Source organism: Sorex fumeus, unplaced genomic scaffold, assembly GCF_029834395.1.
Source record: "Sorex fumeus unplaced genomic scaffold, SorFum_2.1 ptg000063l, whole genome shotgun sequence".
NCBI lineage: Eukaryota > Metazoa > Chordata > Mammalia > Eulipotyphla > Soricidae > Sorex > Sorex fumeus.
The window spans coordinates 10,383,831-10,406,897 of NW_026606120.1; the positions used below are offsets into that span (position 1 = coordinate 10,383,831).

The following is a 23,067-nucleotide window of genomic DNA, read 5'->3' on the forward strand; positions in this document are numbered from 1 at the left end:
TGATTCCATAAATGATCTTCCCCCCGCCCCCAGTTATATCTTGGTAGAGGGAAAATAGATTCTTCTTGAAACCATGCAAATAACAAGAAACAGAGAGACCTGATGAGCTTTTGAGTGGGGTGGGGGAGGGGGAGGGAAGCAAGGATGACAAGAACAGATGTTCCCCTCATCGGTGTATATAGAGAGAGATGAGACAAGGCAGTGGATAGTGACAAACGATGGAAAACATTTGGCCCCAGATGACAGAAGTGAGAATAAGTGGAGGGAGAGAGGAGGGAATGAGGAGGTTGACTGGTGGAAACAGGGAGTTGGTCAAAAGTCTTGGACATTTCAGTGGTTTCGAAGTGAGATGACTATGAGCCTCAAAACCACAAGAGTCAACACTGTTGTAAACATTTCACCCAAATGAAAATAAATTTCAAAGATGGATTTGCCAAGGAGGCAGACTGGGAAGCGGGAGGGAACCTTGTCCAGGATGACCCATGTAGGATGCTAACATTGGCGGTGGGTGTAAAATTGGAACATAGAATGCCAAAAACTCTGTTATTACATGCATTGTAAAAAACAATGCCTAAATAAAATGAATTCACTGTAGATAAAGTATTAGAAGTTTGATTTCCTTAATTTCTGAGAATTTGAGTTCTCTGAGAAATTTGGGAATTTTCGACTCAGAGCCTTTTTTCTCCCTGTAAGTCAATCAGGACAGACCTTGAATTGAAGAGAATTTATAATCTAATTTATCAATATCATATGGAGACAGAAAAAATATTCTAAATTTATAAAAAGAGATAAAAATATCTATGAATTATAAAATAGATCTGCAGACAAAAAAAGAGATTATAGCTTCAATTCTATGCCAGTCATAGAAAAAATTTAAACACAAAAACTTAATGGCCCAGATATCAATGGCACTTATAGGCATGAAAGTCCTAATTGATTTGAACTAAAATGTATAAATACACAAGAAAAGGACTAACAAACTATTCTTTCTTACTCCTCATTCATCAGGGAATAAATCTCTATAAAACATGAAACCATTTTCAGAAATCACCAAATTTCCACTTGTCATAACTACCATTCACTGGTGGGTTTCAGGAAATTTTGAACCTGGGTTTGGTTCCCTGTGACAGTCATCATTTCTGATAATTTCAGGCAAACCCTTTATTTATCTTGATAGTCTCTTCAAAATTGTTTACAACTATAAGCTGAACTCAGATCAGATATATTATTCCACTCATTAATTAAATGATGAACCAATGAGATGTTAAATCTATTAAAAGAAAACTCCAAAATATAGGCATATCTATAAATCAAAAATACTGAAATCAATTTGAAAATGGACCATAAACTGGTTTTGGGGGGATAAAAATCAACTGTGTCTCTATGTGAAAAAAATTTATTTGCAAATGGATAAGCAAGAACTATTTGCATTACTTTAAGTTTTCTATAAGTTAATCTTGCCGTGAAGAATTAAAGTGACTAATTAAAGAAAAGTCAAATACAAAGTGTCTTCTGGTCAGATAATCTAGAGGTCCAAGATGGAAAGATATCCACTCACCTCTTTTCCTATATTCTTATATTTTTATATTTATAGTTTTCCAATATAAATAAATATACAGAGGTAGATGTGTCTAAAATCAATGAATTTCTTCAACTAGGACTGAAGGAGAGGCTAAAATTGTGCTTATATCCTTTGAGATTCTCAGGAAAAGGATTTCACTGGAGCTAGCTGAAGGAGGACAGAATACTTTTTTTTCTTTTTGGGTCACACCTGGTGTTGCACAGGGGTAACTCCTGGCTCTGCACTCAGGAATTACTCCTGGCGGTGCTCAGGGGACCATATGGGATGCTGAGAATCGAAACTGGGTAGGCTGCGTGCAAGACAAACACCCTACCCGCTGTGCTATCACTCCAGCCCCAAGAGAACAGAATACTTTTATCAGAGTGGACACGTTTGTCATTTAGATTGTTCTGAGTCTGAATCTGTTACAAATTCAAGAAAATTTTCACCTCTCCCTTAACTATCTAGGAGAATCTAGGTAGGGAGCCTGGTCCAAAAAAGGAAATTACTATCAGAGATGACCTTTATCCAAATGGCCGATCTGTCTGGCAGGGTAAACATTTGTTATTCTGCTGTCCCCTTTGGGGCTTCAGTCCTTGGCCTATCTCTGGTCAAGGATGGCATTCAAGTTTCCGTTGTCCACCTTGCCCATATGCTATCCTATTTTTGAGACCCCCTAATGTACAATATAAAATTTCTTTTTCTCCTACGAATTTGTCTTATGTCAACTTAGTTGCGAGGCCAGCCAAAGAAGCTAGACGAGTGAAAGGAAAAAGTTTCCTCCCATTCATAATGGAAATATACTGAGTTAGAAGAGTTCTGGTTTTCACATCTGCAAAACAGGCATACTTCTTGGAAATGGAAATTTATATTTATAAGTGGAAAATATTTGTGAGGGCAAAGAATTAGTCATAATATTTTTAAAGTAGTTTAAATTTGGTGTTATAAAAATCTTGAGTACTCATTTCAGTAAGAGTTTGAAAACCGTCCCGATAGGGCACAGGAGGCAGGACTGCAGCCTTGCATGCAGCTGACCCCATTCAATCCCCAGCTCTTGTGGTTCCTGGGCGCTATCTGGGGTCACTCCTGAGCACTGAGCCAGGAATAGCCTCTGAACAGTGTGGCCCAACCCCACACCCCTCTACCCTCCAAAAAGGGTTTGGAAACGGGATCAGTGTCTAAATTCTGTTTATAAAAAGCTTTGCCTGAAGTGCTTTTTAAAAATATAGGTTCCTGGGGCTGGAGTGATAGCACAGTGGGTAGGGCATTTGCCTTGCACGCGGCCGACCCAGGTTCGATTCCCAGCATCCCATATGGTCCCCCAAGCATGGCCAGGAGTAATTCCTGAGTGCATGAACCAGAAGTAACCCCTGTGCATCGCTGGGTGTGACCCCCCAAAAAATATAGATTCCTGGGTCCCAATTCTGATGGTTTCTCAAACTTCAGGGTATGTCAGTATCACCTAGAAGGTTCAGTAATGCACATTTCAGGTTAGGCCTCACCGGAAAAAGCAAACTGAAACGTGAACAGGTCTGAAAGGGGTTCGTTCATTTTCATTTTTAATAATAAGTTTCTCCCTAAATGATTGTGTGGTAAATAAACTGAAGCTCTCTCTTTGGAATCACCATTTTTATGAGTAATGTCTTCAACTATAATCCCTCAGTGTTCATTCTTCTGAATCCCTCTAACACAACACACTAGCATCCTTAATAACAACCAGTCATTTGTGGTTGAAAGGCAGTGCAAACAGTAATAGTCCCCTGTGCCAACCTTTGGAACTTAGTCCAACCTAGCACACTGCTTGTACTGAGACTCATAAGTCTCCACTTCTCTTCCTGTTATATGAGACTAGAAGAAGCTAAAACCCCTTCACAGTATATGCCAAGCACTCCCTGAGTTTCTGAGTTCATTACAATTTATTTACCTCAATGAAATACTTGGCCCTAATAACAGTCTTTATTAAATTATCCATGTCTTTTATTATTTAGTTAGTTGTTGGATTGGGGGGTCAAATCCCAGAGATGCTCAGGAATAACCCCTGATGGTGCTCAGGGGACCAATATGGGATGCCAGGGATCAAACCTGGATTGGTCATGTGTAAGGCAAACACTCTACTCATTGTACTATTGCTCCTGCCTCAGATTTATTAAACACACACACACAAACACACATCATGCACACACAAAAATAAAGACAAACATAAAAACAAAAACAAAAACCACCGTCTGTCCTGAAAAAACTTGATAAAAACTTTTGTTGCCATATTGACACAGTTTGAGTGTTACAAACCATAAATTAGTTGTCATTAATACTGGTTATACTGAAGTAACCTATTTTAACATTCACATCTTCTAGTTACATAAGAAATCTTTAACAATAAATATGCCTATCAAATGTGATTCATTATACCAACAGGGGCATGATTTTTAAGCATCTGGATTTTCTTGTAATTTTTTAAGAGGTAGAAAGCCAGAATTTAATATCTTTATTTATTTATTTTGGTTTTTGGGGTCACATCTGGCAAAGCTCAGGGATTAGTCTTGGGTCTGTGCTTAGGGACCCCTCCTGGCAGTGCTCAGGGGGGACCGTACGGGATGGTGGGAATCAAATCACCATCTGTGGATCTGTGCAAAGCAAATGCCCTCCCTACTGTACTCTCTCTCCAGCCCCTTTTCTTGTCTTTTTGAACAAACTATTTCCTCAGTTTAAACATAGTGTAACTTACTTGTTTGAATGTTTCACAGAGTGACATTCACAATGACCAATAGTTGAAAATGTCTCTTTTTATGGCGCCACACCCAGGGGTGCTCAGGGGCTAACTTTTGCTTTGTGCTGGAGGATCTCTCCCAATGGTCACTCAATGGACCATTCATTGCTGACCTTAAACCTAACCCTCTCATGTGCAAAGCTTGCGCTCAGCTCTGAAAATATCATGAGTATTGAGAAATTTTAGTTTGCCTTGAAATTACACTTTTACTTCAAAATAAAATGATCATAAGACACATTTTATAATACCACTATTGGAAAAGCTATCCCCCCTCTTGGGTTGTGAAACTTAAATGAATATAAATTAGATTTTTTTCATGCAAAGGATTAAGGTACTAGATGACTAATAAGATGATGAATAGAAAACATTGTAGTTGGGAAATTTATAGAGTCCAGATTTTATGAAAACACTGGAAATTAAATTTACATTCTTCTAATTTTTCTTTCTAGGGGTTTTGAGTATGATCGAACGAGGATTGATTCCCCCAACAGCAAGGATTACCTTCCAGAACCCACCCATAATGCCCAGGCCAGCTCCTCTGCACGACTTTATTGAGGCACACAGGAATCCAACTATTGGTAAGGAAGTCCTTCCTATCTGCTCATAAGGAAGATATATAGAAATAACTACCTTTGAATGAATATTTAGGGCAATTCAACTCTGATACTCAATAGTGAGATAAAAAATCTGTACTGATTCTTAGCTTTGCTTTACTGAATAAAACAACTTTAGCCTATAAAATATTTATTGAGGGTCTGTGTTCTCCACGTGCTGAAGGGACACAGCTACTGCAGTTCAGTCCAAATTGAGTAAAGCAAACATCAAGATAAAGTGAGTCACACGATTGTTTGGTTTCCCAGTGCATATACATTATACTAGGGCCTAATATGTATAAAATGACTGCACTGCACTGCACTGCACTGTCCTCCCATTGTTCATCGATTTGCTTGAGTGGGTCCAGAAATGTCTCCATTGTGAGACTTGTTGTTACTGTGTTTGGCATATTGAATACGTCATGGGTAGCTTGCCAGGCTTTGCCGTGCAGGCGAGATACTTGGTAGCTTGCCAGACTCTCCGAGAGGGGCAGAGGAATAGAACTTGGGTTGGCCACATGCAAGGCAAATGCTCTACCTGCTGTGCTATCGCGCCAGCCCATGTATAAAATAGCGTTATGTTTTTCAAAGGTGTGTATATCTTAATTTTAAAATACTTTATTGCTAAAAAAATAATTAATTAACATTATCTCTCCGAAGAGTCGTAATCTCTTTGCTAGTATGACTGCCTTAATGTTGATGGTTCCTGAGTGACTGGGTTAATGTTTGTCGAGGTGGGTAGCAGCAGCAGTTTCTTAAAATACTGCCACAAAATGTAAGTTTGTCACTTCCGTGGACTCTTCCTTACATGAAAGATTTCTCTACAGCATTTAATATTGCCTAATAGTGTTTTACAGTGGCAGTAGTTCTTTCAAAGTTGGAGTCAATCATGTGTGGAGAGCACACATGACACTCATGGATTATTAAATTTGTGGTCTTCTATGGGCAAGTTACAGTAACCCAAAACAGTCACAATAGCAACATCAGAGATCATAATGCAAATCACCATAAAAGGTAGAGTAACAACGGAGTTTTGTGAGAAGTATGAAAATGTAAAGCAGAGACACGGAGTAATAACATGCTGCTGGGGAAATGGTGCCTAGAGAACTACTCAGTGCAGGTTGCCACAACTCTTTCAGGGAGGGGGAGGAACGGAGGGATGGAAGGAGGGAAGGACGGGAGGAGGGAAAGACGAAAAGAAGAAAAGAGAAAAGAAAAAGTCCTGAGCACTAAAGGGGAAAGGGAGAGGGGAAGGAGGGAAGGAAGGAAGGAGGGAGGGAGGGAGGGAGGGCACCAAAGCAAAGAATAATAAACAAATTATGCCCACTTTCAAATACTTGCACTGTAGGAAAACAAGAAGATTTTTTAAATAGGTATATACAACATAGCAGAAAATAAAAACCAAGTAGCTGTTAAAGTCTAGTGCTTCAGGAATTTAGGTAGAAGATAATGAAAGAAGATTCTGAAGAGGAATCTGGATGAAATGAGCCGACTGAGACAAACACGAGATTGTATTCACAAACCCAAAAGTGGCAGAGTCTCAGGCAAATCGTTTACTTTCTCTGATCTTCAGTTTTCCTAGTTATATAACAATGGGGTTTGGACTAAATTAGGTCACCTGTTCAACAAATATCTGTTGAACCTGTTGTTTATTTGAGGTCAGATTAGGTGCTGGGAATCCAAAGAGATTAAGTCAGTTGACTTCTCTGCTCTCAAGGTGCTTACAATCTAGTAGGAAATACAGATAACAAGCAGGTATGTAAATGAGAACTTGAGTGCTGTGTGCTAGAAATAAGAGAAAACAACATCGGCCAGAGAGTGATGAAGAGGTGGTTTCCTGACATGTGAGGGAAGTATCAGGGAATGCCTGTTAGAAAAATGCAGAAAGCTTGAGTTGGCATCCAAACCATGAGGAGGATCCGGTCAAGAGAAGACCCAGGGAAAAACATTTCTGAGAGGACAGAAGAGGTACAAAGGTCCTGCCTGAGAACCACTGAGCAAAAATTATAGTGCGACTGGATGGCCAAAGGAAAGGGATTTGGAGAAAGATGGGGATAGAGGGGTAAAGAGACAACATGTGAGGGTGATTAGGGTGGGGATGATGAGTTGTCTTCAATACTCATTCAGTAAGAGTTGTGGGTCGGTGCAAGTCAAGTTTAGCTGATGATAACATTTCCCAGGATCCCTCCCTCCCTCCCTCCCTCCCTCCCTCCCTCCCTCCCTCCCTTCCTTCCTTCCTTCCTTCCTTCCTTCCTTCCTTCCTCCCACCATCCCTTCCTCCGATTGTCTGGGATGCAGAACCATCAGGTAAGCACTTTGGAACCAGACATCCAATTCCTTGAGAATAAACCCAAATCAAGGAGATTTTACAAAGCACCTGACGGCTACTTGCCAAAACCACCTATGTCATGAAAAATAAGAAAAAGCTGAAAAATTGTCCCAGACTAGAGGAGTCCAAGAAATCACGAAGACAAAATACAATATGATGCAAAATATAATATGATACAAAATAAAAATACAGACCCTAACAGTCTAAGGAGATTGATGTAAAAATTAGTGAATCCCAAATGAAATCAGGAATTCCAACAAATGTATCATGGTAAAGATGTTAACAAAAGGGGAAACTGCATACACTTAACTTTTCTGTGAAAACTTATTGCAACATTGAAAGTTTATTATGTTTATTATTATTATTATTATTATTATTATTATTATTTGGTTTGGGTGCCCTACCCAGAGATGCTCAGGGCTTACTCCTGGCTCTGTGCTTATGGATCACTCCTGATGGGGCTTTGGGAACCCTATGGGGTGTCAGGGATTGAAACATGTTGGCTACAAGCAAGGCAAGAGCCCTGCCTGCTGTACTATCTCTCTGACCCTGACAGATGATTTTTATTTATTTATTGGTTTGGGTTTTTTGAGAGGGCCACACCCGGCTGTGCTCAGGGTTTATGCCTAGTTCTGCACTCAAGGGTCACCCTTGGCAGAACTTTGGTGATCTTATGGGGTACCTGGGATCAGACCCAGGCCTGCTACATGCAAGGTAAACACCCTACCCATTGTACTATTGATTCAGCCCCTGAAAGTTTATTTTGAAATATAAAAGTAAAGCATGGGAAAAGCAGAAGTGAAGGATGAATTAAAAGTGTAACTTGTTGGAGAAAGACAAATACTATGCAACTTCACTTATATAAGAATCAAAAAATAAAATTAATTAATAAATATATAAAGGATTTATTGAGGGTTACCACAAGTGAGTGCCAGGGGGTGTATAAATGGGTGAAAAAGTCAAAAGTCCAGTTATAAATCAAGTCATGGTAATTGTAATGCATAGTATAGAAACTATAGCTAATTAAGATGCCAACTTTTCATCACAAGAAAAAAATGTATAACTATGTCTGATGATGGATATTAACTAGTTCTACTGTGGTGATAATTTTACAATATATATGAATATAAAATCATTGTATATTCCTGAGACCTATTAATGTTATATATCAAATAAAACTCAGTAAAAATTTAAATGTAAATTAAAAATTAATAAAAAAGAGAAAGTACACCATGCCAAAAAAAATAGTCAAAGAAAACAGGATTAGGTCTATCAATATAAACAAACAAGGTCTATTAGTAAGGACTAAAATGAATGTCAGTGATAAAATGGCCAATTAATCAAGATAATAAATAACCCTATGTGGGTATACACCTAACAACAGAGATTCAAAATACATGAAGCAAAACTTAATAAAATTTAAAGTATAGAGAAATTTATATTTTCTTTCAATAGTTGAAAAAACTAGTAAACAAAACTCCACTAACAATACAGAAAACTTGAACTATCAAGCAATGTTAATACATTTATAGAATATTAAACACAATGGCAGGGGAAGGAGAGATAGTAGAGCAAATAGGGTGTTTGCTCTGGCAGTCGACTTAGGTTCAATTGCCAGCGTCCCATATGGTCCCCTGAGAACCACCACCGGGAGTAATTCCTGAGTGCAGATCCCGAAGTAACCCCTGAGCATTACTGGGTATGGCCCCAAACCAAACCAAACCAAACCAAACCAAACCAAACCAAACCAAAAAGCCCCAACCTATTGTGTTTCATTTAGTGGCAGAACATATTCATTTTAAGTGCAGCAAGATCAGTCACTAAATAATCCATAGTCTGTACCATAAATCAGACTTTAATCAGTTGAAAAATCATAAAAAGTTTAGAACTAATATAAGAATCAAATTAGCACTGTAGCACTGTCCTCCCATTGTTGATTGATTTGCTCGAGCGGGCACCAGTGACATCTCACAACAAATTGTGAGACTTGTTGTTATTGTTTTTGGCATATCAAGTATGTTACGGGGAGCTTGTCGGGCTCTCCGACAGGGGCAGAGGAATTGAACCCGGGTCAACCATGTACAAGGCAAATGCCTTACCTGCTGTGCTATCGCTCCAGCCCAAGAATCAAATTAAAATCTCCTAAATGTTTATGAATTAAACCACACATTTCTAAATAATCTCAAGACTCAGTGAGGATGTCAGATACTGAAAAAATATTTTCAAGTGGATGAAAGTGTGGACTACCACACATCCAAACTTCCTAAAGTAGTACTCAGAAGAAATTCAGAACATTAAATGAGCATATTTTTAAAAAAAAAATCTTAATTAGCTAAGCTCCCACCTTTAAAAACTATAAGAGGGAAAGAAAAATGTATCCAGAGCAAGCACATGAATGGAAATAATGGAGATGAAAAAACTCAAGTTAATGGAAAATATTATGGGGAAAAGGAAACATTATGGAAATGTCTGTAAGGCTGAGACCTGTGTAAGCTGAGAGACAGCACAGGAGATCGGTATGTGGCAGCTGCCATTCTGGTTCAATTCTGGCAGCAAACAAGTTCCTCTGAGCACCTCTGGGGATCACTCCTGAGCACAGAGCCAGGGATAGTCCTTCAGCACCTCCAAGTGTGGCCTTAAAAACCAAGCACAAATGAGTCCACTAATTTGGGGAATATAAACTAGCATAATATGAGACTAACACCTAAGGACAGTAGAGATAAGGGCCAGGAGGATCACACCACAGTTTGGAAGCCGGTCCCACATGCAGGGGAAAAAGGCAGTTGGGATGGAGAAGAAACCACTAAGTAAATGACGGTTGGAGGGATCGCCCAGTACGGGAGATATGTGCTGAAAGTTGACCAGGGACTAAACATGATGGTCTCTTAGTATTTATATTGCAAATCATAATGCCCAAAATTAGACAGAGAGAGAGAGAGAGAGAGAATAAGAAGGAATGTACCTACCACAGAGGCAGGGAGTGGGATGGGGTGGGGGTCGCGGGAGGGATACTGGGAATATTGGTAATGGAAAATGTGCACTGGTGGAGGGATGGGTGCTCGAGAATTATATGACTGAAACGTAACCATGAAAGTTTGTAACTGTATCCCACGGTGAGCCAATAAAATTTACTTTTAAAAAACCCAAACACTTGGAAGCGTTCAGCATAAGAGAAGGAACACATGGAGGGTGCGGGATCCCGGAGGAAAAAAAAAAAAGAAAAAACAGGTTCCAAAAAGAGCCGAGAGCACCGGCAAGTTCCAGATGGAGTAGGTGCCGCATCCCGCCTCCCCCAGATGGAACCCCGGTGACCAGAAGCCTCTACAAACACAGCTCGAGTATGCGGGAACGAGGACTTTTTCTCAAATCTGCCGGACTACACCTCCCAGGTAACCTCTGATTCCGGAAGTCACGCCCACAGCCCGCCCCCAGCGCCATCTTTGAAGCGTTCAGCATAAGAGAAGGAACACATGGAGGGTGCGGGATCCCGGAGGAAAAAAAAAAAAAGAAAAAACAGGTTCCAAAAAGAGCCGAGAGCACCGGCAAGTTCCAGATGGAGTAGGTGCCGCATCCCGCCTCCCCCAGATGGAACCCCGGTGACCAGAAGCTTCTACAAACACAGCTCGAGTATGCGGGAACGAGGACTTTTTCTCAAAACCGCGCGGCCGCTTATGCGGCCGTGGGACATCTCTCTATATACAAAGTGATCAATGAGAAGTAAACGACCCAATCTTTTTCCCTGAAAATCAGAGTTAAGTTTGGAGCATGGCCACACCCCCAGAAACACAAGGACTTAATGCAGAACCCAGCAGCTTAGAGCAGAAAAGTGAACGGACGATGAGTTAACCCAGGCCATCATTTCTGCCCAGAGGGGAAAGGGTGTTGCCCCATTCGCCCTCTCTTCTCTGGAAAGAAGGATGGCGGCCGCATGGGAGCCTTGTGGACAGCAGGTATGAGCTGGGGGTGTGGGGGGCGACTAAACCTCACGAGAAGGGGGGCGTTCCGGTCCGTCCTTCACGCCCTACCGAGGTCAACAGTTGCCCCCCACGAGCGGCTCCCCAGCACGGCCACAGTCCCAGAAGCACAAGGACTTAATGCAGAACCCGGCAGCTTGGAGCAGAAAAGTGAAAGGACTATGCGTTAATCCAGGTCATCAAGTCTGCCGGAGGGGAAAGGGTGTTGCCCCATTCGCCCTCTCTTCTCTGGAAAGAAGGATGGCGGCCGCATGGGAGCCTTGTGGACAGCAGGTATGAGCCGGGGGTGTGGGGGCGACTAAAACCTCATGGGAAGGGGGGCGTTCTGGTCCGCCCTTCACGCCCTACCGGGGTCACCAGTTGCCCCCCACGAGCGGCTCTCCAGCACGGCCACAGCCCCAGAAGCACAAGGGCTTAATGCAGAACCCAGCAGCTTGGAGCAGAAAAGTGAAAGGACTATGCGTTAATCCAGGCAATCATTTCTGCCCAGAGGGGAAAGGGTGTTGCTCCCTTCCGCCCTCCTCCCTCTGGAAAGAAAGATGGCGGCCACATGGGAGCCTTGTGGACAGCAGGTATGAGCCGGGGGTGTGGGGGCGACTAAAACCTCATGGGAAGGGGGGCATTCCAGTCCGTCCTTCACGCCCTACCGAGGTCACCAGTCACCCCCCACGAGCGGCCCTCCAGCACAGCCACGGCCCCAGAAGCACAAGGACTTAATGCAGAACCCAGCAGCTTAGAGCAGAAAAGTGAACGGACTATGCGTTGATCCAGGCCATCAAGTCTGCCGGAGGGGAAAGGGTGTTGCCCCATTCGCCCTCTCCTCTCTGGAAAGAAAGATGGCGGCCACGTGGGAGCCTTGTGGACAGCAGGTATGAGCCGGGAGTGTGGGGGCGACTAAAACCTCATGGGAAGGGGGGCGTTCCGGTCCGTCCTTCACGCCCTACCGAGGTCACCAGTTGCCCCCCACGAGCGGCTCTCCAGCACGGCCACAGCCCCAGAAGCACAAGGGCTTAATGCAGAACCCAGCAGCTTGGAGCAGAAAAGTGAAAGGACTATGCGTTAATCCAGGCAATCATTTCTGCCCAGAGGGGAAAGGGTGTTGCTCCCTTCCGCCCTCCTCCCTCTGGAAAGAAAGATGGCGGCCACATGGGAGCCTTGTGGACAGCAGGTATGAGCCGGGGGAGTGGGGGCGACTAAAACCTCATGGGAAGGGCGGCGTTTCGCTCCGCCCTTCACGCCCTACCGAGGCCACCGGTTGCCCCCCGCGAGCAGCTCTCCAGCACGGCCACGACTCCAGAACACAGAAACCAATTTCTTAACTATCTGACTTTCAGTAGAAATACTTCCAGGGTCAATAGGTAAAATAGCAGAAATCCAAAACCAACATTTAATTCTTGAACCCAGCTGTAGAAAGCAAATCACTTCACAATACTTTTTCAGCATGTCTGATTTGGGGGGGGGGGTAAACTCTAAATAATAGTGGTGAATCTTTTATTGAAACAATGAATCTAATCAAAGCAGATAGAGTGTTAACTAGAATTCATCTGCCTCACAGGGACGGGGAGGGGTGGGGGGGTGGGGTTTTATTGGGGTTCTTCATGGTAAAAAATAAGTATTGGTAAAGGGAAATGTGTTTGATATTTGCATGACTGAGACATAAACCTGAAAGCTTTGTAACCTTTCCCACAGTGATTCAATAAATAAATAAAAAAAAAACCCAAACATTCCTGACCCCCAAAAAACTAACAACAAAACAAATAAAATTGATCAAATTCTAGCCAGACTAATCAGAACAAAAAGAAAAAAAGACAACAGAATTCACAGGAGCTGCCTAGGTGAGACCCATGAGGAAGGAAAGGAGGCAGCTCTAGAAATTCAGTGTTGGTGCACAGCCAAGAGGGAAAAAAAAAACTGAACAAAGCACAGTACCCTAAAATTCCCTGGAGGAAACAGCCATCAATCTGGGAGACTCGGAAAAGCAAAGATCTATGTGGCGAATCCAGAGCTAAGGAGCACTTCCTCTGGGTTGAGAGAGTCCAGAGCAGGGGCTGGAAGAGAAAAGGGGGCTGCAAACTGGCATGCGGGTATCAGATAGAAAACACCCACCTAGGACACACAAAAGATTTTCGGAACTGAGCAGTTCACTGCATAGATGCCTCCGGACTTTAAGTCAGGCTGTTGTCACCCAACATCCCTCCATCTGCCAGCTATGAGCCCTGGTGGCCGCCAACTTCCAGAACCCAATGAGAAGTGCAGGCATGCGGTTCAGTGACAACAAACTCCAGACATCAAGGGACAGGGGATGGGATGGTCCTTCTCATCCTGGCTCCCCCCCACACCCCTCACATCCTCATGGGACCCTGGAGGTCACGTCCACAAACTGCCTCAGACTTCTATTTAAGCTCCTTTAACAACCATGATCCAGAGACACACAAAAGAATCTCTGAACCAAGCAGCTCACTGCAGAGATTTCTCCAGACCTTGATTATTTAAAATTTTAGAATTCCAGGAGCATGCAACCACTCTGCGGCCACACAACGTCTTATGCTATTCATAACAAGCAATACAAAAGAGAATATGGGGGAGATTGTCTGCCATAGAGGCAGGGGGAGGGGTGGTATGAGGATACTGGGGACATTGATGGAGGAAGATGTTCACTGGTGTAGAGATAGGTGTTCGATCATTGTATGACTGAAACTCAAACATGAAAGCTTTATAACTGTATCTCCCGGTGATTAAAAAATAAAAGTCACCCACCTAGGATGGGAGGTGAACACTAGAGACTAGAGAAGGTCAGTTTGATATCAGCATCCATGAGCCTGAGAGCATAGCAGGCCTTGTGGAGTCTGACACAGGAGGCTGCTGCTCCCTGCATGAGACGAGCAGGCAGCATGAAGGGTCACTGCCTTGACTCCATCACAACAGGCCACCAGGTGGCCCAGCCCCTCCCACAGGGTTCCAGCTGAGATGCTGAATGCCTGACATCTCACAGAATTCCCTTTGGTACTGGAACTCTGGAATCGTGAAGTCCTGGGACTTGTTAAACCCATCCAAAGGTGTGACCACATCTGGCCTGGCCCAGGAATGTCCATTCTCCGGGTAAGCCTCACCGGGCAGTGTCGCAGATTTAGTTCTTCCCAGCATAGGTCACAGCCAGGGTCCTACCCCAACAGTCTCCCAAACACATCCTTCGGGCAAGATCTTCCAGACTGTCAGCCAGGCTTGTTGTCACAGCTGGCCTAAAACCAAAGGAAGATCTCCCAAAGTGGGAGCACCACACTTATTCACCTATCTAAGAGGAGGGCAAGCCAAAGGAGCCAAAATGGTCTTATTTTATGCTTTTACCGTCAGAAAGAAATGAGAAGTTGTTCGTACCCAGCATCAACAATCATACCTGTCCACAGGCCACAGCCAGGAGTCCCAAGAGAGCAAGTGGGAGCTGCCATCCTAGATGCAGTGGCAGGCAGCAGGTAACTCCAGAGGTACTTACTGACCACCAGGGACTCACTATCTCCAAACTGGTGCTGTCAAATGCATGTGTCCATAGCTATGAAGATCACCTTACTGCAGAGCTGTGATTGGGTACATGTGGCCACAAACCCCAGCCACTGCCTACTCTGGTGACCAAGCCACTGTCCTTGAAAGATATCACCAAGGTCATTTAAGAAAAATAGGCTATTTAAAAAAATTAGCTCTACATCTACTGAAGAAATTGGATTCATGCATAAAAATCTTTTAAGAAGGAAAGCACTAGTTTCAGCTAACATCATTGTTGAATTAATCCAAACATCTCAATACAAGTTTTTCCCAGAAAATATGATAGGAGGACTCACTTTGCAGATCATTTTATGACATTAGCATCACCCTGATATCACACCCAGTCTAGAAAAACATTAGAAGACAAGAAAACTCAATATTTTAAAAGTGAAAATATATGCAAAAACACTCAAAAGTACTAGCAAACTAACAGTCCTGCAAAGTAAGCATACGTGATTATGGACAGTTTATCCTACCTGTTTTAACTGGAAGACTGTTTCAACACTTAAACACCAATCAATTCAATCTTCATATCAACAAACTGGAGAAGAAAAGTCACATGACCATCTGAATAAATAAAAATGAAATAAAATTCAAATAACTTTGTACTACAGCTCCTTAACTAATCAGGTATAAGGAAATCTCCACAGGCTGAGATGATATATACTGCTAATGGTATATTTCCCAGGGCGGGCAGTGACCCTCTCTGTTCCTGCCTTCCTCTAGCCTCACAGTGACAGTAAAGCTAAGTTATCAGCAGTGACCTAAAGAAGAATGTCTATATCTAGTGTCCATCTTTACAGCTTCCTTTCCTGGGATAAGCCCCCAAATTGGCTAGCTTTTATAGCCAATGCTACTTATATTCACAGGTCCCACAGGACTATATTAAACAAAGAACCCATTTTGGGGGGAGGGGCATACCATATGATGGTCAGGGGGTTCCCTCTGGCTCTATACTCAGGAATTACTACTGGTGTTGCTTGGAAAATCAAATGCGATGCCAGGAATTGAACTGGGTCAGCCATGTGCAAGGCAAATGCCCTATCCATTGTACTATCTCTCCAACCCAAGGAAGGATAGGTTCTGTTTCCAGATCTGTCTGATCACTCTGTGCCTTTTGATTGGTGAGTTCAGGACATTGACATTTAATAACTTTATTGATATGAAAACTTTTTTTTATTTTTGGGTCACACCTGGCGATGCACAGAGGTTACTCCTGGCTCTGCACTTAGGAATTACCCCTGGCGGTGCTCAGGGGAGACCATATGGGATGCTGGGAATTGAACCCAGATTGGCCACGTGCAAAGCAAATGCCCTACCCGCTGTGCTATTGCTCCAGCCCCAGGAATCCATTCTTAAATGGGCACGGCAACATCCCCTAGAGCTGTATGGCCAGGTGCAGTGTGGAACAGACAAAAGTGTCCTAAGAGCAAGAGAGAAAGGGGGCAAGAGAGAGAGAGAGAAACAGACAGACAGAGACAGAGAGAGACAGACAGACAGAGACAGAGACAGAGAGAGACAGAGAGAAAGTGCCTACCATAGTGGCAGGCATTGGGATGAGGTGGGTAGGTGGTAAAGAAACCGGGACCATTGGTGGTGGGAAAAGTACACTGGTGAAGGGATGGGTGTTGCAACATTATATGACTGAAATCCAATCATGAAAAAATTTGTAGATGTGTGTATCACTGTGATTCAATTTTAAAAAATAAATTGCCCACTTTTAAAAAAAAGGGTCCACTCCAAGTTTCTTTCTAGAAAGAATTTGAGTGCACACTTACTAGCACTTCCTCAAAGAGTCTGGTTCTAATCCATCTGCATGAGGCCCTGAACACCTCCCAAGCATGCTGGAATCTGGGCTTGAGCCCCAAGTATTCCATTATGTACCAAGCATAATAAAAAAAAAAAACAGAGGCATTCACCTGCAGAAAAAGAAAAAGACAAAGCTCTGGAAAGAATTCCAAGTATACATCAAACTTTTTAAACCTCCTGATGAGGATTTTATGGCAACAATCTTAGTAAAATTTAGAGAAATGAAGGAATCAATTAAAAATCATTTCAGTAAAGAGAGAGAACATATGACATAATCTAACAGAAATAATGGAGCTAAAGAATACAGTGGTAGAACTAAATATCACAGAAGGTTTGCTAAGTCAGGACAAATCAGTGAGCTTGAGGCTGAAGTAGAGGAAACAAAAAAGGATCAAAAAAGAAAATATTTTTGAAATGAAGAGAACATAAGAAATTTGTAGAATGACATTAAAAGAAACATTTGTGTTATAGGGATTCCAGAAAGAGAGGAGAGCAAGTGGCAGAATTTCTTTTTCTTAAAGTGAACCCAGATCCAGAAAGCTAAAAATGTTCCAAATAAAATAAACAGATGCACACCAGTTGTAATTGAAATGGCAAAAGACATAGAATTCTGAAAGCAGCAAGAGAAAAACAAAGACTCACATGAAGGGGAAAACCATTAGGCTCATGGCAGATTTCAAGGGAATGGCAAAATATAAGCAAAGTACTGAATGAGCCTCTCCAACATTAATGATTCCATCCAGTTATCAATCATATTTGAAGGTGTGGCAGAGAGTTTTCAGACAAGCATTACTTAGAGGAATTAATGGTCATTTAAATGTAACCTGACTCTGCAAGAAACACGAAAAGGTCTTCTACAAAAGTAAAAGAAGGGGCTGGAGAGATAGCACGTGAAGATGGTGCTTGCCTTGCATATAGTGACTTGAGTTCACCCTCCAGCACTCCATATGGTTCCCTGAGCACAGCCAGAAGTGATCCCTGAGAGCAGAACCAGTAGTAAGCCCTGAGTATTGATGGTACACCCCTGCCCCCCACCAAAAAAAAAAGGAAAATTGAAATAAACCTCACTTAAAAATAGTAAGATATAAAAAACATTAAGAGCCCTGGCAGCTGAAGACCTCCGGAACCAGCCACAGCCATGCTTAAGACCACTCTCCACACGCTCAGATGAGCCTCATGCATAAAGGAACCAGCAGAGGAACCCAGGTGTGTGGGACCCAGGGCTGAGATCTCCAAGCCTGCTCGGATCTGGACTGGGCCTCCTCCACCCAGATCCCCCATCCTCTAGTAGCTAGGCAGTTACACCAATCAACTGACCCAAGGCTCTGTGTAATCCCATCAACGGCCAAGACCCAGAGAGTATAAAACCAACCTCTTATTGTCTAGTTCTTGCTCTTGGAGAACCCGGCAGGCTACTGAGAGTATCCTGCCCACACGGCAGTGTCTTGCAAGCTCCCCCTGGCGTATTTGATATGCCAAAACCCAGTAATAATGATGAATCTAATTCCCCTGACCCTGAAAGAGCCTCCAATGTGGCACTTGCTAAAATCTTAGGGCTAGCACGAATACATGAGAGATGTTACTGGTGTCTGATCGAGGAAATCGATGAACAACCGGATGACACTATATACAATGATATAGTGAAGGGAATTATAGAAAGTAATAATAGGGGTTTTCAGAATAAACTAGAGACTTATGTTAAATGTCAAAGAGTAATTAAAGTTCAAAAAAAGAATCTGATAAAACATCAGAATCTAGATAGGAAAATGGAAAAAAGAGTCTTCAGGGGCTGGAGCAATAGCACAGCAGGTAAGGCGTTTGCCTTGCACACGGCCGACCCAGGTTCGATTCCCAGCATCCCATATGGTCCCCTGAACACCTCCAGGAGTGATTCCTGAGTGCAGAGCCAGGAGTAACCCCTGAGAGTTTCCCAGTATGACCCAAAATGGAAAAAAAAGTCTTCATATCAATAAAGTTATTAAATGTCAATGTCCTGAACTCACCAATCCAGACAGAGTGATCAGACAGATCTGGAGGATGCCTGTTTGGTCTGTCGTGATAAACACAGGCTCAAGGCCAAAGACTGTGAGGTAATAAAAGAGTCAAATGATAAACTGAAAAAGGCAGAAACCGTCAAACATATATCAGACAAAACAGATTTCAGATTAAAAAGATAATAAGAAAAAGAATTAGAAACAAGAGTATACAAGGCTATATAATGATTAAGAGATCAATATGTTAAGAGGAAATGATACTTAATAACATACATGCAGCACATAAAGAGGCATCAAATACATAAAGCAACCACAATTAGGACTGAACAAAGATAAAACCACAGTGCGATCATTTAACACCCCACTTCCACCACTGGGGAAAAGAGCCAGAAAGAAAGCCAATAAGACACCAAACAGCAGCCTTAAGTGAGGAACTGAAAATTAACAGATATTATATTCCCTGGCATAGAACTATATTATAAAGCTATAAGTAATACAAACTGTGGTATTTGATCAAAGCAGTAACTCAGACCAACATAATAGAATTGAGATCCCAGAAATAAGCCTTCAGACATATGGACAGCTAATTTGTGACAAAAGAGTTAGTAGCATAAAATAGACCAAGGAAAACTATTTCAACAAACGGTATTGGGGAAACTGGTTCAACACTTGCAAAACAATAAAATTGAACCACTATCTCAACACCATGCACAAAAATTAATAAAAATAATAAAAATAATAATTATTGAATAATAAAAATTAATTCAAGATACCCATGGTTTTAGATTTGACTCCAAGGGCAATGAAAACAAGAGCAAATTCTTATTACTCTGAATTCTGTTTCTATGGGCAATGTTTCCTTTACAGAAAAAAAGAAGGAAGGAAGGAAGGAAGGAAGGAAGGAAGGAAAGAAAGAAAGAAGAGGAAATAAGAGCAAAAATAAACCACTGAGATCACATAAAACTAAAAAAAAAATTGCACGAAGAAAAATCCACTAAAACAAAAGCAATCACACTGCTAGGAGGAAATCGTCACATGCTATTTATCTCACAAAGGGCTAATATAAAAAATATAAAATATTCGCAAAACTCAACAATATCAACAATCTCATGAAAAAAGTGTTGAGAAGAGTTGAGCAAAGAAGATATACATATGGCAAACAAGCACATGAAAAAAATGCCCATCGTCAGTTATAATCTGGTAAATGCAAATAAAAATGACATTGAGACCACAAGACAGGATGGCCTACATCAAAAATACTAGAAACAAGTGCTGGTGGGGGTGTAGATGTGATGGAACCCTCACTTACTGAGGGTTACGTTCATGCTGGGAATGTAAATTGGTTTGGCCTCCAAGGAAAACAGTATGTAGATTTCTCAAAATAGTTAACAATAGAACTACTAGCAATTTCACTCCTCGGTTTCTAGCCAAAGAATATAAAAGACAAAAAAATATAAAGAATAAAATAAATAAAATTTAAAATTTTTTAAATTTAAAAAGAATAAAAAATACAAGGAATACAAAAAATTTAAGAAAACATAAAAGCATCTATGTTCATTGCTATTTATTACAGTCAAGATCTGGAAGCAATCCAGTCAACAAGACCATCAATAGATGAGTGAAAAAAAAAGATGTGGTGTGTGTGTGTGTGTGTCTGTGTGTGTGTGTGTGTGTGTACTCCTCAGCTGTAATAAAAGATGGAATCTTGTTTTTTGCTACAACGTGAATAGAACTGGAGAGTTAAGCCAAGAATAGTGTCGCAGGAGGAAAAAATACAGAATGATTTCACGTACATGTAACATATGAATTAATAAAGCAAGAGAAGAAACACTTCCCAATGAAAACAACCACTTAAACTAACAATAAGACTCAGGTTACCAAGAACGGACTAAGAAGCGCTGGATCAATAGCACAGTGGGTAGGGCATTTGCCTGGCACATGGCAGACCCGGGTTCGATTCCCAACATCCTATATGGTCCCCCGAGCACCACCAGGAGTAATTCCTGAGTGCAGAGTCAGGAGTAACCCCTGAGCCTCACCAGATGTGACCCAAAAAGCAAAACAAAACAAAAAAAACAGGCTAAGAAGACTGAAAGTAGCCTGTGGATAGTGGTCTTGGGATGCTGGGACTTTGGAGGTGTGTGTGGTGTGGAAACATAGCCCTTAAAAAATACAAATAACTTGGCCGGAATGATAGCATAGCAGGTAGGGTGTTTGCCTTGCACGCGGCCAACCCGGGTTCGATTCCTCTGCCCCTCTTGGAGAGCCCGGTAAGCTACCAAGAGTATTCTGCCTGCTTAGCAAAGCCTGGCAAGCTACCCATGAAGTATTCGGTATGCTAAAAACAGTAACAACAAATCTCACAATGGAGACGTTACTGGTGCCCGCTCAAGCAAATTGATTAACAACAGGAGGACAGTGCTACAGGTGCTACAGACAGTGCTACAGTGCTAGTCTTGTGTAAACCTCATTAAAAATAATATAAAAGAATTAAGATGACTGATAGATGCCAAAGTAAATCAATAATTTTATTATAGATGACCCAGAAGGAGGAGAGAAAAAGGGATAGAAAACTTAGTAAAAGTCATTTTATTCAAAGATCCACCTCCAAAGTCATTATTATCTTGAAACCAACTTCCTGCCATGAAAACAGACATTAAAATCCTTAAAAAACTGAGGAAAAAACTCAATTCAACAGCACAATTAAAAAAAAAACTCATAAACTATGGTTAAGTGGAATTTATTCCTGGAATGCAAGGATGGTTCAAAATATGCAAATAAATGCATCTGCTACACCACATTAGCAAAATAATGGATAAAATTACTAGATTAGCAGATGCAAGAAATTGATAAGATTAAAAATACTTTCTAGATGCAGGAACTTGACAAGATTAAAAATTTTTTCTCAGACTCAGAAATAAAGCCCTTGGAAGAGAGAAACATAGAATGATATAGGAGAAATTGGGAGGGAGGGAGGAGGGAGGGAGGGAAGGAGGGAAGTAGGAAGGAAGGAAGGAAGGAAGGAAGGAAGGAAGGAAGGAAGGAAGGGAGGGAGGGAGGGAGGGAGGGAAGATAGGAAGGGAGGGAGGGAGGGAGGGAAGGAAGGAAGATAGGAAGGGAGGGAGGGAGGGGGGAAGGAGGGAAGGAGGGAAGATAGGAAGGAAGGGAGGGAGGGAGGGAGAGAGGGAGGGAGGAAGGGAAACTTAATACCATTAATACCATGACTTAATGCCATTCACAATAACTCAAAAAGGATGAAATACTTGTATATTAGACAGAAAGCCATAAAATGTATAAAAGAAAGCATAGATGATAAACACTATAACTTCAATGTCAGAGATGTATTTTGAAGATTCAAGTTCATTAGCAAGGGAAATAGGAAAAAGATAGGACTACATGAAATGGAACAACTTGCTTACAGTGGAAGAAACTGCCACAAAACCAGAAAGGGAACCTAGGAACTGGGAGAAGATATTTACACATCATATATCTGACACATGGGGTGATCATCAACAAAACAGAAAGAATTCATACTACTTGGCAATCCAATTTAAGAATAAAAGTGGAGGTGGGAGTGGGGAGGGGTGGGAGGCCACAAAGGACCAGAATAGATACTTCTCCAGAGAAGGCATACAGATATCCCGGAGAAAAATGAAAACTATTCAACCTTGTTTATTATTAAGAAAGTATAATGTTTATTAAAAGAAAGTTCTAAAATCAAGTCTTCCTAGACTATTGCCTCAACTTGGGGAGATGATAGGCAACCTCAAAGGATTCATGTTTAAATGGGGTTGGTCCAATGCAACAAAGTCCCTTTAGTGGAGTCTTCCTTAGTGACTAGACTGCAGCTCCTGTGACGCTGTGGGAGACAGCTGGAGGTATTTCTTGCCACCCACCTGAGATAATGTGGCAGAATTGATTCTCCTCAGTTCTTCAAATTTTACTAATGTGCTGTACTTGATCGATTCTTTCCAAGATTGTGGTTATAAAGTTGACAGAAAGTGATCAAAGAAAGTGAGTTGAGGAAGTGTCTTTGGCTCAATGGACTGGATATTTTTTTTTTGGTTTTGGGGTCATATCCAACAATGCTTAGGGGTCACTCCTGACTCTGTGCTCAGGAATCACTCCTGGCGGTGCTTGGGGGACCATATGGGATGCAGGGGATCGAACCCAGGTCGGCTGCATGCATCCTTCCTACTGTGCTATCACTCCAGCCCCACAATGAACTATTTTAAATAGACAACTTGACCTCTTTCTTAGAATGAATAGGATAAGGGGTTTTATCCTAGAATAGGATAAAAATGTTAGACATGGGCTAACAGGACCACTTAGGGTAAGCCCAGAAAAAGACACTGTCAGCTGTCTCTTTTCCATGGTGAAAAGTTTCAATTATCACAAGTCTGTCTGTGGCTCATAAACATAAGAATGCAAACCCCAAAGATTCATCACCTTCCAGCCAGAGTCTCGGGGAAGCTGAATGATTATTGTTCTATGGAGCCCTCG

At 41.8% G+C, this 23,067-nt stretch overlaps 1 protein-coding gene across 1 annotated transcript in view; it reads left to right on the forward strand.

Moving 5' to 3' along the window:
* Nucleotides 1–4,788: 4,788 nt before the first annotated feature.
* Nucleotides 4,789–23,067, forward strand: part of IQCH (IQ motif containing H) — a 144,057-nt gene continuing 125,778 nt past the window's right edge. Inside the window, exon 1 of the mRNA XM_056128076.1 lies at nucleotides 4,789–4,906. Coding sequence (XP_055984051.1) covers nucleotides 4,789–4,906 — 118 coding nt within the window. The remainder of the gene's footprint in view (nucleotides 4,907–23,067) is intronic.